This window comes from Pteronotus mesoamericanus, unplaced genomic scaffold, assembly GCF_021234165.1.
Source record: "Pteronotus mesoamericanus isolate MK-2021 breed Mesoamerican mustached bat unplaced genomic scaffold, CSHL_Meso_final contig_169, whole genome shotgun sequence".
NCBI lineage: Eukaryota > Metazoa > Chordata > Mammalia > Chiroptera > Mormoopidae > Pteronotus > Pteronotus mesoamericanus.
This window is the reverse complement of record NW_026555068.1, coordinates 20,711,135-20,726,064: the sequence shown is the minus strand read 5'-3', so window position 1 is coordinate 20,726,064 and position 14,930 is coordinate 20,711,135. Positions and strand designations below refer to the sequence as shown.

At 42.6% G+C, this 14,930-nt stretch overlaps 1 protein-coding gene across 5 annotated transcripts in view; it reads right to left on the bottom strand.

Moving 5' to 3' along the window:
* The window catches only part of SORBS2 (sorbin and SH3 domain containing 2), a 155,068-nt gene that overhangs the window by 61,083 nt on the left and 79,055 nt on the right, over positions 1–14,930 (bottom strand). For 3 of the 5 annotated variants that reach the window (XM_054566149.1, XM_054566150.1, XM_054566151.1), the window contains exon 1: positions 911–1,068. In XM_054566149.1, coding sequence (XP_054422124.1) covers positions 911–934 — 24 coding nt within the window. In that variant the 5' untranslated portion in view covers positions 935–1,068. Of the gene's footprint in view, positions 1–910; positions 1,069–1,732; positions 1,906–5,243; positions 5,383–14,930 lie in introns of those variants that run through there. The other 2 variants (XM_054566152.1, XM_054566148.1) reach the window with 1 other exon arrangement.

Genomic DNA, 14,930 nt, shown 5'->3' with positions numbered 1-14,930 from the left:
ATAAAACTTTAATATTACTTGATTTTCACTATCTACAACATCTCAGTTTTTTTCCTTTTAAAAACTAATAAACAAGACCTTGCTTTTTAAGAAAATTATGTTTTGTGGATTAAAGAAAGGATTACATTGAACAGTCATTTTTACAAGTCATCTATTGACTTAGAAACACACCCAGAGGTCTCAGATAAAACTTTTTCAGACAGAATCCATAACTATATAGAATCAGGGAGCTCCTAACTTGTGTGTGTATTGTGCCTCAAGGACCAATTAAACCAAACCAGTGACACCGTACCTGACAGCACACCTGTCTGACACATGAGTAGGAAAAATATTTAAATGTCACCATTTTATGTTAGAAATCTTAAAGGGGAAACAAACAACAAAACAGCATCACCAGAACCATGTAGTCACCATAAGATTAAGAATGTCAGTCATGACCCCTGAACTTTTCCTGTCCCTTAAATATGACAATCATCAGTTCCAATATAGATTCTTAGGACTTTCTAATGAGTGACATTCAGTCTTTATAGAATCTGACAAGTATGAAACCCACAGGAATGGCTGTACAGATTTACTTTTTGGCTTCTGATACAGAAGCTTGGAATAGTTAATTTCTAACTCTTCTGTCTGTGTATAGAACACATAATCCCCCCAGAATACATGCAAATTCAGAGAGAGAAGAACCCCCCCACACTGGGTCTTTAGTGCAGTTTGAGTGTGTCGTCCATCGGACCGCTGCTTTTTTTTCTGATTTTTTCCCCATTCTTTTGCTCTGTCCACTATTGCCTGTGGCCCCCCAGGTTCGCATCCCAGGGCAGTAGCCCTTGGCGACATCCCAGCCAGGTCCGCGGGAGTCGTGCGCAAGCACAGGCCGCCTGGGCGCCGCTCTCCAGCCGCCCCCCAACATCACCTGCAAAGGCGCTGCCGCCCTCATCCTGGCTCCCACGTCCTCCGTGCGCGGCCCGCGCAGACCTCGTCAGCGAGGGGACTGGCTCGGCGAGCAGCTGCCTGCCCCGCCAGCTCTCAGTCCTGCCTCTGCGACTGCTGCGCTTTGCCAGAAGGGGCTGCCCCGGCACTCTGAGCAAAGCTTTGGCAGAGTTTAAAGACCAGAAAAAAACACACACACACACACACACACACACACACACACACACACACACACAGAGAAAAAAAAAAACCCCAAACGCTTTCACTTAGCATCCCCAAGAGCTCTCAGCAGACACAGCTGAAGAGGGACACTAAGCTGTGGGTTTTGCATCGGCTTTTTTCTTTCCGTGACCTTAAGTCCTTTCCCTCAATCCTCTCGCCTCCCGGCTCCCAGTTCCCAGCTCCCCATCTGCTGATGTGAACACACATCCACTCCAAGCAACAAAATCCCCGGGCTATTGCGACGCGGAGGGAGTCCAAGGCAGCCCCGGAACTCCTGGGTCCCCCGTCCCTGTCTTTTCTCTCTAGCGCCCTAATGCTCCTTGGTACAAGGTAAAACAGAACGTACTTTGGTCGTTTAACAAAATCACCATTTCCATGATGTTTAATGAAGCTGGAAAAAGCAGATTGTGTGATGCTCTCCAATTGACAGTCCTCTCTCTGCCACACATAACGGTCATGAGAACTCGGAGGGCACCGAGGACGATCCTCGTTAGCTAAGACCAGGGGGGCGCCCGAAGCGCCCGGCCAGCCCACCCTCGCGGAGTCCCTGCCCAGGCGAGGGGCGCACGCTGGCGCCTCCTACCGTTCTGATTGCGGTGGGGATTCCGGATTCGTCCACGGGCCCGATCCCCGGGTAATGCGGCGCCTTGATGACGGTCACCCTCTTCTCCTCCTCCGAGGACCTGTACAGCGGTATGGAGCTGCCCAGGGTGCCGTCCAGAGATTGCGCATGCTGGGGGTATGCCTCTGTGGCATCTGGGGGGACACAGAATGCTTGTGATGCACAGGGGATCGCAAAGGAATGGGGCCTCGGGCACAGTTACGCCACATGCGACACAGTCTGCGTTTCCATCCCTGTCTCTTTTAACTCATGGACCTTACACGTCAGCCGCTCGCTGTTAACCTGGGAGTGTGCACTGAACAGACCTATAACAGGACCCTCGCGAGTTTATGAAGGTGGGGGAGGGGATGTAAACATTTTGTGAACGACCTTGTGACCTGGGGCGAGCCTCTGGAAGAAAGCGCTTTACACGCACGATCTCGTCTCGTCCTCCTATAGTGATCTTGAGGGGGCAGAGGCCGAGCCGCGTTCACATTGATCCTATAGTTGTGAAAGTGTGAATTCCTCACTGCCGATGTGTAAACGTTCTGAAATGTGCTCTTAGGATGAAAGATACAACTGTTGAGTCCCTGACCGTGATTTTATAAAAGTGAAGTGAAAACAAGAACCACAGTAAAACAGCTTCATAGCCAAACATATATTTGGATGTGAAGGCTTACTGGTAAATAAATGATTTTAAATTATTAGCATTAATTTTTATTTATGTAGCCATGATGGTCATAATATTTTTTTTTATTTTAAAGTACCAAAAACCATGACTTCTTGAGTATAAAAATTGCCTGAAGTGTATAAATTAGATGAAATTTATAATGTTTCTATCTTCATGCTATGTTTATTAACTTTTGCTATACTTTCACAAAGAAGGGGAAACTTAGTGTACTATATATTCCACTTACTCTTAGTTCACAGATATTTATGAGAATGAACACTATTACCATTCATCTGGTATAACTGATGATACAATTTCCTATTTTTTCTTTTTCATTTTCACAAGAAATTTCAAAACTTTGGTGGCCAAGAATGATTCTTTGCCATGATTTGTCAGATCTGTCGCTCAGAAAGATCTTTTTTCAGGTAGCTGCTGAAAAGTCCTAATATTTCATCACACACACACGTACAGGGTGCGGCAAAAGGTTTACAGCTGTTCATATGGAAAATATACACAAATAAATTAATAATAATACATGTTTCATGCACTCCCAACTATAAACCTATTTTTGCCCCACCCTGTATATATCTCCAAAGATATGACTGTATTTTTGTAGGAAATTTACATAAAGCATCATAAATAAGATTAAAAAAATTTAACGCATCATTATAAGGTTAAGTAGAGATAAGCTAAAATCCATTATAACATTTATTACCATAATTGCTATTACTATTATGGCTATTTTCTATTTAGTTTGCAACAGAAAAGCACTTTCAGTGCACTTGTGGTGAGGAATGAATAAGGCTAGGAATAAAACTGCTTTATGTACCATTGTATATAAAAGTAATCTTCTCAAGCAACTCCAAATGAAGACGCAGTGTGATATTTGACTCTGACTTGCCATTTGATTCTAAAAATATTTGAGTAGTCAACCATGATCTAGTGTTCCTATCAAAAAGCAGATTTTTTGAGCACCTAGTATGTGCAAAGTCCCAGCATAAGCAAACACTATTGACTTCTGCCTTCACTTATGGCTCCTGAGATTCTATGACCTTACAGCTCATTTACTACAAGTTAGCCTCTTATTTTATTATGCTCCTACATGGTCCACTAACTCCCTAGGGCAGGATAGATTTGTACATTCTCCTCAGGAGCTATCTCAGCTTGGCCAGCTGAAATCTGTTCAATGTTTATATAGAGAATTTCTCTCCATATATAGTTTACGTGTAAAATCTACCCATTGGTATGTTCTAATGTAAAACCCTGTCTACATTCAAGTATTTACATATTTTGTTTGTTGAGGTGGCAGGAAAAAATTGTGTTCATTAAAATAGCAATTGGGGAGAAAGAGTCAGACTTCGACAATAATTATTTGGGAAAATATTATGGCTAGAATAATTTGTAGAGTTTTGCTGCAGCTGTGTGATAATGCATAGTTCTGTAAAAAAATCTAGATATAATGGACTCCCATTATAATTCAACACCTGTAACATACTGTTTAAGGGCCACATTTTGGCACAAGGACGTTCTGCTTTCTTATACTCTAAAAGGACATCATCGTAAGAGTTACAGGTGATCCCAGGAGCAGCATTAGAAAAGGTGCAAGTACATTTAGACTTTCCTTTAATGAGTCTCCTGGCCACGCGTGAGTTGTGTAGAGGTTTTGTTGACATGGAAGTTGAGTACCACAATGCACAGGCTGACTCTCCCTGGGTGAACTAATAGCGTCATGTCCTTTCAATACACAGCCAGCGTTGGGGAAGAGAGGACGCTGCCTGCTGGCAGTGAGGAATGGAGTTAAAGCCCTGTGTTGCAGTTCCTGTCTCTCTGTGCTTGGCTGGTGGCAGGAGACTGGGTCTCCTCCCACTTTTCGGGGAGCTGTGCTGCGATCCCGTGTTCCCCTGCCTCCCTCGCTGCTTCCTGCCGCCCAGGGAACCCTTGGTCAGCCTCATGACATCATCTTCAGCGTGACTTCAGATGATGGTTTGATTTAGTCTGTTTTTTTTTAAATGTTCTGCATTAATGTTTTACATTTTTAAAAACTAAGAAATATTTATGATGTTATTTTCTATAGTATCTTTTGCCACATAAAAATGTTTCTATCATTAGATAGCACAGTTTCTTTTCCGGGAAGCTTTGAAGGGTTCATGAGCCCCGTGAAATTACATGCTGGAAAAGTTTTTATAAATGTTCAAGGGTTTATTCTGTTTCTGGAGGAAAGCTGTATCTTTCACCCAATTCTTAATTCCCAAAAGATTAAGAACGATGTCTCTTTGAAATTCTGGAATCATCACTTAAAGGAACTCCCATCCCTGACTGATGGTCTTCTGGCTTCAGTTCGAACAGTTTACTGCTTTGTGAGGCAGTCCGCCCCTCATCCCCCATTAGACTGTGTTAACTGTTAACCAAGGCTTCTTTATATACATCTAAGGACTTTTCTATAATGAAAGTTTTCCGTCAAAGACCAGGGTGCCTTGAACATGGGCGGTATTTACTGTGTGAACTGCCCCTGGCGCTGTGAACGCTCTTTGCCCCACAGGCCCACCCTCTCCTTTCCACCCACACCCCAGGCATAGAACAGCCTTCTCCAGAGTCGGGTACAGAAGAAGCCTCATTGCCTTGAATAGCTGGGTGCCTATTTCTTCCGATGCTGAATTTACACAGTACCTAATTCCTCCCCGAGAACAAGGTCATTAAATAGTGATGTGTTGAATATTTCTGCCTCCTTTTTAAAAATTGCTTGGGTGCTTTCTATTTCTCTCATGTGGTTTGTACTTGCTATTTTGAAGTTGTCATAAAAATCATGGCTATCAGATGACTTACCAAGTGACCGGCCATGCGGCATGATAATGCTGGAATTGAGTGAGCCTGGTAGAGAGTAGGCTGACGGGGAAAACGGCCTTTGATAGTAACTCATTGGACTCACGGCGCCTCCAGAGCTTCCATTCACTGTTATCTGGCTCTGAGAAAAGTGCAGAGACACCTGGTTAAAACATGGTCCCCCTGCAAACATCGTTCTTTCAGGTGACAGTAAAAGGCCTCATCCAAATGACAGTAATCAGTTGTCAAATTTTTACTTCCTTTGAAAAGTGAGGTCTAGAGGGGCAGGGTGCATATTTTCAGTGTCTTCTTCAGCTTCCTTTATTTCTGAAAATCACTCTTTTGTATGTCAGAGGGCATAGGAGGTGATTAGGAACAGCTGGCTAGTGGGCATGCCTCTCTGCCAACAGAGATGCCAAAGGTATCAGTAGGCGTCAGAATAAAATAAACCGGGAGGGCAAGTTGTGCTACAGCCCTGAGTTAAGCAGTCAGAACGCTGTTGTGCCGCTCCGTGTGTGAGACTGGCAATGAATGATCTTTGACAGGGGGAAAGGGTTGGTTCGCAGCCTCAGTCAGGGATATCCTCTATGGAATCAATGCTTCTGGGGAGCGCAAGGTGATCATTAACATAAGGAACACACGTGTTTTGATTTAGGTATCATAAATTAATCTATTCTAGAAGAATCATATACCTGGGAAAGCATCAAAAAGACACGTTAAACTGCGGGCTTCTCCCCTCTCCAGTTGCATTCAGCACTTGATGTGCCTCTTGTTTCTTAATAATTTATTGTTTTGACTGCTTTATGTTTGACTATTTTATAACCCCGAAGGTATTTCAAGCTTCTTGTTGGAGATGGCCATACATATATATAGATATCTATATACATCATGTAATAACATGCATCCTGGTGCTAATGACATAGTAGATATGCAATAGATACATATTCTATTTGAATTGAATCAGATTAGTTCACAGAGGCGGAGCTCAGCACTGTGATACATGCCTGTCTGTCCACAGCACTGCTTAGAGCACCATGGAGGTTTCATAATGCTCGCGGATGGGACAAAACATTAGTAAGAGCATTTAGTTAAAATGGCTTCCAAGCTGAGTACACACACACATATACGCATAGATAAAGAAGTAGAATTTGTGAATGTTTTCTACTCATTTTAATACAAAACAAACTTCTATTATACAGGCCTGGCACATAAATGCACGATTAACTGCTTATTTCCACGATTTTTTCACTTTAAAACAGATGTTTTCCAATGACCTAGAATAAACCTAGTTTCATTACTTTATAGTGATACCACATCTGGCCGAAAGTCAATAACCATTTCATTACCACAGTCGTGCTTATTGATTAAGTACTTCTCTAAGCTGGTAGGGGAATCACTCCCACAGCATAATTATCTGAGGATCCTCCACCCGAAGGGCTGTGGGTGTGGAAGTAAGTGGGAGGCTCTGGCACACCCCGACGCTTCCGAGCTCCCATTTACCTTCGGTGAATGATTTGAGGATACCTTTCCCCCTTGCCCAAATCGAGTCTGGTTGATCTTCGTAAATATAATTTGAATACTGTTGTTATCGTTGTGTCATAATTATTGTTAAAAACAGGAAAATTCTTATTAAAAGCCATCATGTTACAATGTTGCTAAACTTAGGAAAGTTGCTCTAAATCCTACTTTGTCTATAACAATGCTTATTTTAAACTCCATTATAAAATCAATTTTTAGGGAAAAATGCCCTTTTTTTTGGCTTTTATAAAGTTATATGCCTTTCGAATTGAAGTCATTATTTATACATTAGATGCAACTGAAAACCTGTGTTGAAAAATTTTGAAGCATTTTAACCATTCATATATTTTCTGTTAGAGACTGCTTGTCATATAGACATAGTTAAATCATATTATATACATGAGAAAGATATATCACTCTAAGTGGAAGATAAGTTATCAATATATAAAACAATAAATATATTCATAGATTTCTATACTGGAATGGCTCAGGAAAAATAATTTCAAAAAAGCATGGGTTCACTTTCTGCAGTGTAGGTTAAGATTGCTTACATCATTCAGTCCTGTAAGACAGATGGGTTCAAAAGACGTTGAGTGTTAGTGAGAAGGGAGCGGGAAGAATTAGCATGACATAGTCAGTAGCCACGTATGTGAGAGAGGAGGATATGCAAACTACTCACGCAGGGCAGTTTCACGCGGCTCTCTAAGTTAAACTGTTATCTACCAGGATTTAATATCGGGTTAAAATTTTTGAAAAAGTTTACTTTCTCTATAACCTAAGCATAATAATATTATATGTGTACTTATCTAAGTTTCTGAGATAACTTCTTATGAAGGCAAATCACCGTCTAACCCATTAGCTAGAGCAACCCAGTGTAAACAGAAGCGACTCTGAAATGAATGCAGAGAGTGAGACTTTTTCAGCCCAGAGTGGCTTTGTGAGGATATCCCCGGCAGACTATGGAGAATGGGTTTACTGCTAGTCAATGCCTGTGCGAATGGAAATGCTCAGCAGCAGAATGAGCTGGTAGGCGATCTCCGTCCTTTTGGCCTTGGAGATCTGTACAAAAAATGATGGGGTCAAAGGGCCGGAGGACAATGCCATGCCTGGCAGCAGGGCCCACGCAGGGGCTGCCCTCCATCGCGCAGACCTCCGACCCCAGCCCGGGAAGGTGTCTCCGAGGTGCCCGCGCCAGCTGTCCCCAGCTCCTCTGGGGTGTCTCCAGGAGCCCTGGCTGGGGCAGCGGCGGCGCCTGCAGTAACGGGGCCGGGGGTGCCGCGTGGCGGCGGAGGTCAGGAGCAAGGGCAGGGGTTGCTGCACCGCCGGCAGGCAGTGGCAGGCTAAGGGCTGCCGGCCTGGAGCCTTGGTTTGGTGACTGTGTTTCGGTTAAGAGGTACCACAGACCCGGGCGGGAAACAGGCTCATGGCGTGGCGTGCGTGTGTGTCTGCGAAGCATTTACCTCCGGCACACTGGCAGCTAAGCTCTGGCTTCCAAGCTGAGTTTGAGGAAGAAATAATAAGAGGAGATATACATTATCCAATGAATAAAACATCCTTTTGTCATGTGGCAGAGAAGGCAAATCATTGGTTTCATTTGCAAGCACTTTAAGGAAACGCATTCAGAGAGTTAGGTGCCCACCACACAGTACAGAAAAAGCATGAAAACACGAAGAAAGGGAATCCAGTAAGTGTGGTGTTTTTTGTTTTTTGTTTGTTTGTTTGTTTTCTGAGATGAGACCAGGCTTCCCAGAGCACTGCATTGTCATTCTGGGTGGGGGCTTGAGAGTGTTGGCGGAACAGATTGTTCCCCCCCCCCCCCCCCCCTGAAGTCTCAGGTTTTGCATTTCTGACAGTAAAATGATGTCAGGTTGCTGTCTGTTGCTCAGCAGAATTGGTTTTCCCTTCACTAGAAAAATCTTTGCAGCATACCTACTGCCCCCTCTCCCTGGAAAATGTCCCAAAAATATAAGTCAGTTTGCCTCATTTTTTTAATGACTTACAGATAGAAAGCCTGATCAAAACTAAAAACAAGTAAATGGAAAGGGAATCTTGCTTTCTTTCCACTCACTGCATCTCTTTCTTGATTTCTCTACAACATACTAAAAGGGTTACACTTTAAAATACCCTAAGCATGCAAATCGTGGTACCTTTGTGTGCTGATGAAGTGGAAAAAAAGCAGCCACTGATGATGGTTAGACTACCCCCTAGCTGGTTACAACTACTCTTGGTTTACCTGCCAAATCAGAGGCAAAGGAGAAAGAAACCGAAGGAGAAGGAAGAGGTTTCATTCCCCCCCAGGCGGTATAACCCGGGAGGCTCCGCGTGGTGCAGGCCTGTCTGGGGAAGGAAGAGGGGCGATGGCGCGTCCGAAGTTCGTCGCTGTGGTTCTAACCGCGATGCTGTCTGTGCACACGTGTCTGGTAGGGTGATAAGCCTCAGCCCCGACACGAGTGAATGAAACGCGGCACCTTCAGAACAGAGGGTGTTTTTGAGGGTTTGGTGTGGTGCCAGTGGTGAGACAGACAACCGAGAGCGGGACAGGATGGTGCCCCAGGATGGGGAGCGAGCCGAGGAGAACAGCGGCGGCTCGGGGCGCCCGCCTCGCGCAGAGGTCGGGGGCGCTGTTCGCCGGTCTCTGCCCGCCGTCACGTTTTCCTAACAGTTGATGTCAAGCAGGCCGTTGACCGTATACAACGTCATCATTTTTTCCCTCAGGCTTTTCCCTGAATACTTTAAAAGAAATCCACCATATGAAAGGTCTCTCAATGATGGACACCTGAAAAATCTGATGGAAACTATTTATCCTTCTGTTAGGAAAAAACGCACAAATTGGTATAGGTATACACAAAATTCTGCATAAACTTTGGGGGTTCACAGATACTCTAAAGCATGTCCTGAATCTAACAGGTTAAGAAACTCTAACTCTGGATAAAAAGATTTCCTTATTCTATTTTCATTTAATAAGATGTTGTTGTTTAATCATACTCCTTATTAATGTGATATCTTTTTTTTAAACTGTACATGGTTTTAAAATCTCGAGACCTTAAAAATATTTTTGTAGCATGTATCTTTGTTATTAGTCAGTTTTAATAATAATTCCAGATTTTATTACAAGTAAAATGATAGTAGCATGGACCTGTAATAATTACAACTTAACAGGTCGGAATTTTGCTGCAAGTCTGAGTGTATAGAGCAGTCCTGGCCTCCCAGTGAAAATGGGATGCTTCCTAAGGATGCAGTTCCACTGAAGAGGTTTCCATAGGACATGAATCTCTTTAGTTTCGCTTCTGTTGAGTGAAAAGTCTGTTAAACAAGACTTTTAAAATCATGCAAAAGGTTTTATCTTCTCAAAGGAGTTTTTCCTTTAAAATTAAAAGGAAAAAGTAAATGCTTGTCATTTTCATGGGATTGGCTCGCCCATGTCCTTTGAACTAGAGAGATGTCAAAAGCTGAGGCCGCCTGTAAGAGCCATCCATGCGGCGCGTGATACGATCGGTTTGTGCAGAGCCGTGTCCATGAAGGGTCTGTGTCCATTTATTTGTCCTTCCAAAGAGACAGTCTACAGAAAACAGAACCCTTTCAATTTTTAAATTTCTCTCACCACCACCTGATATGCTCACAATTTTGAGTCTTTGTGTGTGTGTGTGTGTGTGTGTGTATGTGTGTGTGTAAGAGATGAAATCCTTCCAGGGGAAACATACCACACTTACATTCTATAGATAAAACTCCAAAGTTCAAATCTATTGGTCATCTGCACAAAAGCTTTGAACTATTTTGGGAAAAAGATGTAAATGACCTCTTAGGCTAGTTTGGGGCTCCTTTTATATAACCCTAAGGGCCCCGTTGCAGAAATACCCTCTTAGACACAGGAAGAGAGAGAACCACAATATATATATATTTCCCTGAGGGCAATGTGAGAGGAGTAGGAGGAAAGAGGAAAGCGTGAAAAAGGGAAGATGGAAAGATTTTCTCAATCTGGACTAGCTTGAGGTAGGAAAAACAAATTTAAAACAAGAAGAGGGTTTTGTGTGCATGTATTTGCCTTCCTGGCTGAATTGTCAGCAGATAGATCACTGCTGAAAGTCATCCTGGTGGTTTGTGCCTCTGTCTTTTCAAGACCAGATAAGGTCAAGGTGTTTGGATGGAAGCCAAGTGTCACCAACTTGCGGGGAGTTTAGGTTCCTTTTTACTGTTGAACCCCAAGGGAGGGAAGAGCTGGGAACACCAGGAACACCAGGAACACCAGCCTGCTGCTGTCTTGTCTCTGCAAAGGAAAAGGCTGTGCTTCAACCTCAACACGCGAGTGTTCTAAGAAAGAGCACCTGGTTATTCATTCAAAAGAGCATTGAGCCTCGTGGTCCAAGTGGATTTAAGCCAGAGTGCCAAGGAGCACCTGTGAGTGAAGGGGTTCACTAAATTCAGGTGGAATCGGGGTGCCAGGGGACTCAGGAAGGGTGAGTAGAAAATGTATTTTGGGTTGGAGGCAGGCATCGCAAGCTCCAGTGCCTGCCCTGGGCCAAGGATGGGTCCGGAACACGCAGGCCAGGACTTAGACAGAGGGAATGAGAGGGACTGAGGTTGAATGGAAAAGCACGGCCCTCCTTAAGGTGGTGAAATTAAAAATAAAGTCAGCGGAAACGAACAAAACGTATCTGTCATCATAAGCCCCCAGACCATCGCTCGGTTGATCCAGTAGCTGTAAAGGTGGTGGGGGAGGTGAGTGAGGCACTTATCGTAGGGGCAAAATTTAGTGGAGGGACTAAAACTCAGTGAGAGAAACGTTATTTTAACATCATCGTTAAAAAAAAATCAGTGCCCAAAATATGGATACTGAACAAAATCTCAAAAATTTAAATAATGACCAGTGCCATATCAAGCCACACTGAAGACAGAGGAAAGGGAAAAATTTGTATCCTGGATTTTTAATGGAAGCAATTATATTATAATAAAGTAGTATTTTCAAAATCTGTGTTTTCCTGGTCTTATTTGAAATGGAGAGAAGAGCCATGTTTGACAATTTCCCCTTGACCAATGATGATCTTAAACAATTTTTAACTAATATGATGAAGTAAAATTATAATAAATTCTGTTTTGGTATAAATAAATTATTTAAACTTGAAAGTTCAGTTTGAATATGCCTACTTTTCAACTCTTCAGGATTTTTTGAACTACTGAAATGTTCCAGGAAAAAAATTAACAATACATAAATATACATATATATACATATATGGGATACTTTTTCTTTCTGTCTCGGGTTCCTATTGGCTTAACATGGTACTGTGGTCTGGGATCTTAACATCCCCCTTCTAACCTTTTTGATGGCTGAGCTTCCAGGCCTCATTTCTCAAGGAACATACAGAATATGCTAAATATCAAACAAATGGACTTGACAGGTTTTATTCTCCTTTTCAATAAAGTTGACAGTAATGTACTTAAAATACCTAGGAGGGAGTGATATTTAAAAATAAAATCAACCTTTGCATTAAGAAATTATTTGTATTTAATTAGGTGTCATAGTGGTATTATCATTATTTTTTCTCTTCACCTGCTAGGTATAGGTATTCCAATTTTGACAAACTTAAGGATTTTATGTTGCCTTTACTACCAAGATAACTGGAGTTGCCAGTTGAAAACAAATGACAAAATAATAAAAATTGCTGAAGCCTCGTGATGGATAGTTATAATGGCTTTTATTACAAAGTTATCCCTATCGTTGTTAAGATTTTAGATCTCCTTGATAATTTTAAGCAATTTAAGAATTTTTTGTGAAAAAAAAAATCTTTTCCTCCCACCCCGCCTCCTTTGTGACAGCGCCCTCTGGGGGATGAGGTGAGGTCTGGCAGCCCCGTGTGTACCGGGCGACTCCGTCCCACCAGCCGCCACTGAGTGTTCGGAGGGGGATGAACGGACGAGCCCGGGCCAGGGAGGCACTGCCTCCTACCCGGGAATGTGAATCGCAGATGCCCCAGTCGGGTAGTTTTGTGCCCCACAACCCCAGGTGCATGTTGACATGTAACTTGGAGGCAGAGAATGCTATGGAAATTCACAGGCAGCTTGAAGTAATAAGAGAGCAGAAGCTAAAGAGGAGAATGAGGTCAACTCACAGAGAGGAGAGACAGGACCCAGGCGGCATCTGAGATGGAGAAAGAGGGAGTAGCTAAAGTCCTTCTCCGGTTCCCCTAAGGCCTGGCTGCTCCGCCTGCGTTTTGTGATACCAGGTTGGCCTGTACCCTCATAATAAAAACCCTTTTACCAGAGGTCCGAACAGCCTTATAGTGTCTGCCCAAGGCCTGAGTGACAAGTGATCTAAAATGGTCACATGGATTTGGGTATACTGATGGAGTGTGGTGTCTGAATCAGGCGAGTGAATATTTAAGAGATTTTTACACATGTAAATAAAGTAAATCTAGGTGCTAAACGACCTCGCATGAAATGCATTTTTTTAAACACTTGAAAGTACTTTCAGCACCTAAATATTTTGCAGGATGTTAAGTGGTAATTGACCATTGATGGTTTCTAATAAATACCTAGAAGGAAGAAACTTTTAGAACATAATTTATGGATAAGAGAGCTGTCTACTTATATATTCTTTAAACTAAAAGAAACCTAGGCATCGATTGATGAATTGATAGGGTTTTTTAAACAGGGAGATGGTTTCTTTCTCCTTTCCCTTCCTGATGGGGCACAGACAAAGCAGTGGGTTACGCAGGACGTCCAGAGCAAAGGAGTTAGGGCCTTGCAGGACACCTGTGAGGAGAGATTGGAAAGTGTAATGTATCACCCGGCAGTCTGGGGACTGAGAGGTCGCAGCAACTGCAGATTTTTGTCTCTCTGGCTGAGGCGGTATCTTTGTCGTCTCTGGAGAAAGCTCAGGTAGCTGTTTGTGGCTTTCAGGATCCTGTCCTGGAGGGGGAGCTATCTGAATGGAAAGAGATGCTGTGTGTTTCCCAGGCGCTGGGTTAGGGGGCGGGGAGCAAGGCCCTTTGAGAAATGATGGTTCAGCAACAGATTTGGAAAACTGCGGGCTCTCAAAGGGGATGTTACTTCCTAGGTCCTGGTTATGGATTAGTTTCAGTGTAGAAATTTTCCGAGTTTGAGAATCTTGCGTGTAGTCCTCTTGTAGAAATGGGGTGCTCATGTCAGCATTAGGTAGGGGACCTGTGCCGGAAGCTGATGGTAGCAGATTAGTGATTTTCTGTGTATACGACACAGTTGTGTTGGATTCTTCAGAATATACGATTGTCTGGTTGGCGTTGTCTTCATTAGAATACATAGTTCCCTGAGGAGGTCTTTTATTAGTGAAGTACTGTGTATAGGAGGGACCTTGTGTGTTAGTTACTAATTGGTCTAAAATGTCACCCTTTGTGTGACTGGTTATCAAAGAGCTACCAAAGCTGTCTGTTCTGGGTGGTGGAAGGGGTGCCTGGATTGCCAAAAGCATCCGGAGAAAGAAATAATATTGAAGGAAAAACAGAGAGAAAGTCAGAGTTAGTCATTGAAGAAACCAGTGGTAACTCCATCCTTAAAGAGAATAAAGCATGTCATACTTCCTTCTTATGCTATACATTTTGTTGGCTAGGTTGATCAATTTTATTCCATTTAGAATGAGTTTTATTTTATTATCAAAAGCTGCCCTCTAGGGGAAAATAGTTTTTAATAGAGAATACATTACAAAGTTTGTGTCAATTTACATCCTGGGAAATGATGTTAAAAGTGAACAAACGGTCTCTTACATATTTTTAGACCCTGAAGCATATATATAGTTTTGATAACACTTTTCATGCCACAGCACAGTTTTGCTAATATCTCCAACACAGAATCCCTTTAGTTGATATAATGAACAGTTGCATTGCTCATATTTATTAAGTATATAATGTGTTGCTGACCTCATAACTTTGAAGTCTAGATCATCAGCTGACAACTTTTTAAGAATCTAACCATTTTGTTAGAAACTAACCTGCTTTTATCAGATGACTCAGGAAGAAAAAGAACCTGTTTTGAACTTATGACTTATCTTTCATGTTATAAATACAAGTCTGACAAGCAATACAATACAAAAGCAAAAATGTATTAAAAGAAAATGTATCAAAATAGGCCTATATTACTAGAAAAGAGACACAAAAAGCAGTGTTCTAATAACTTTGCTTTAAAACAACACAGGAGACAAGAGCG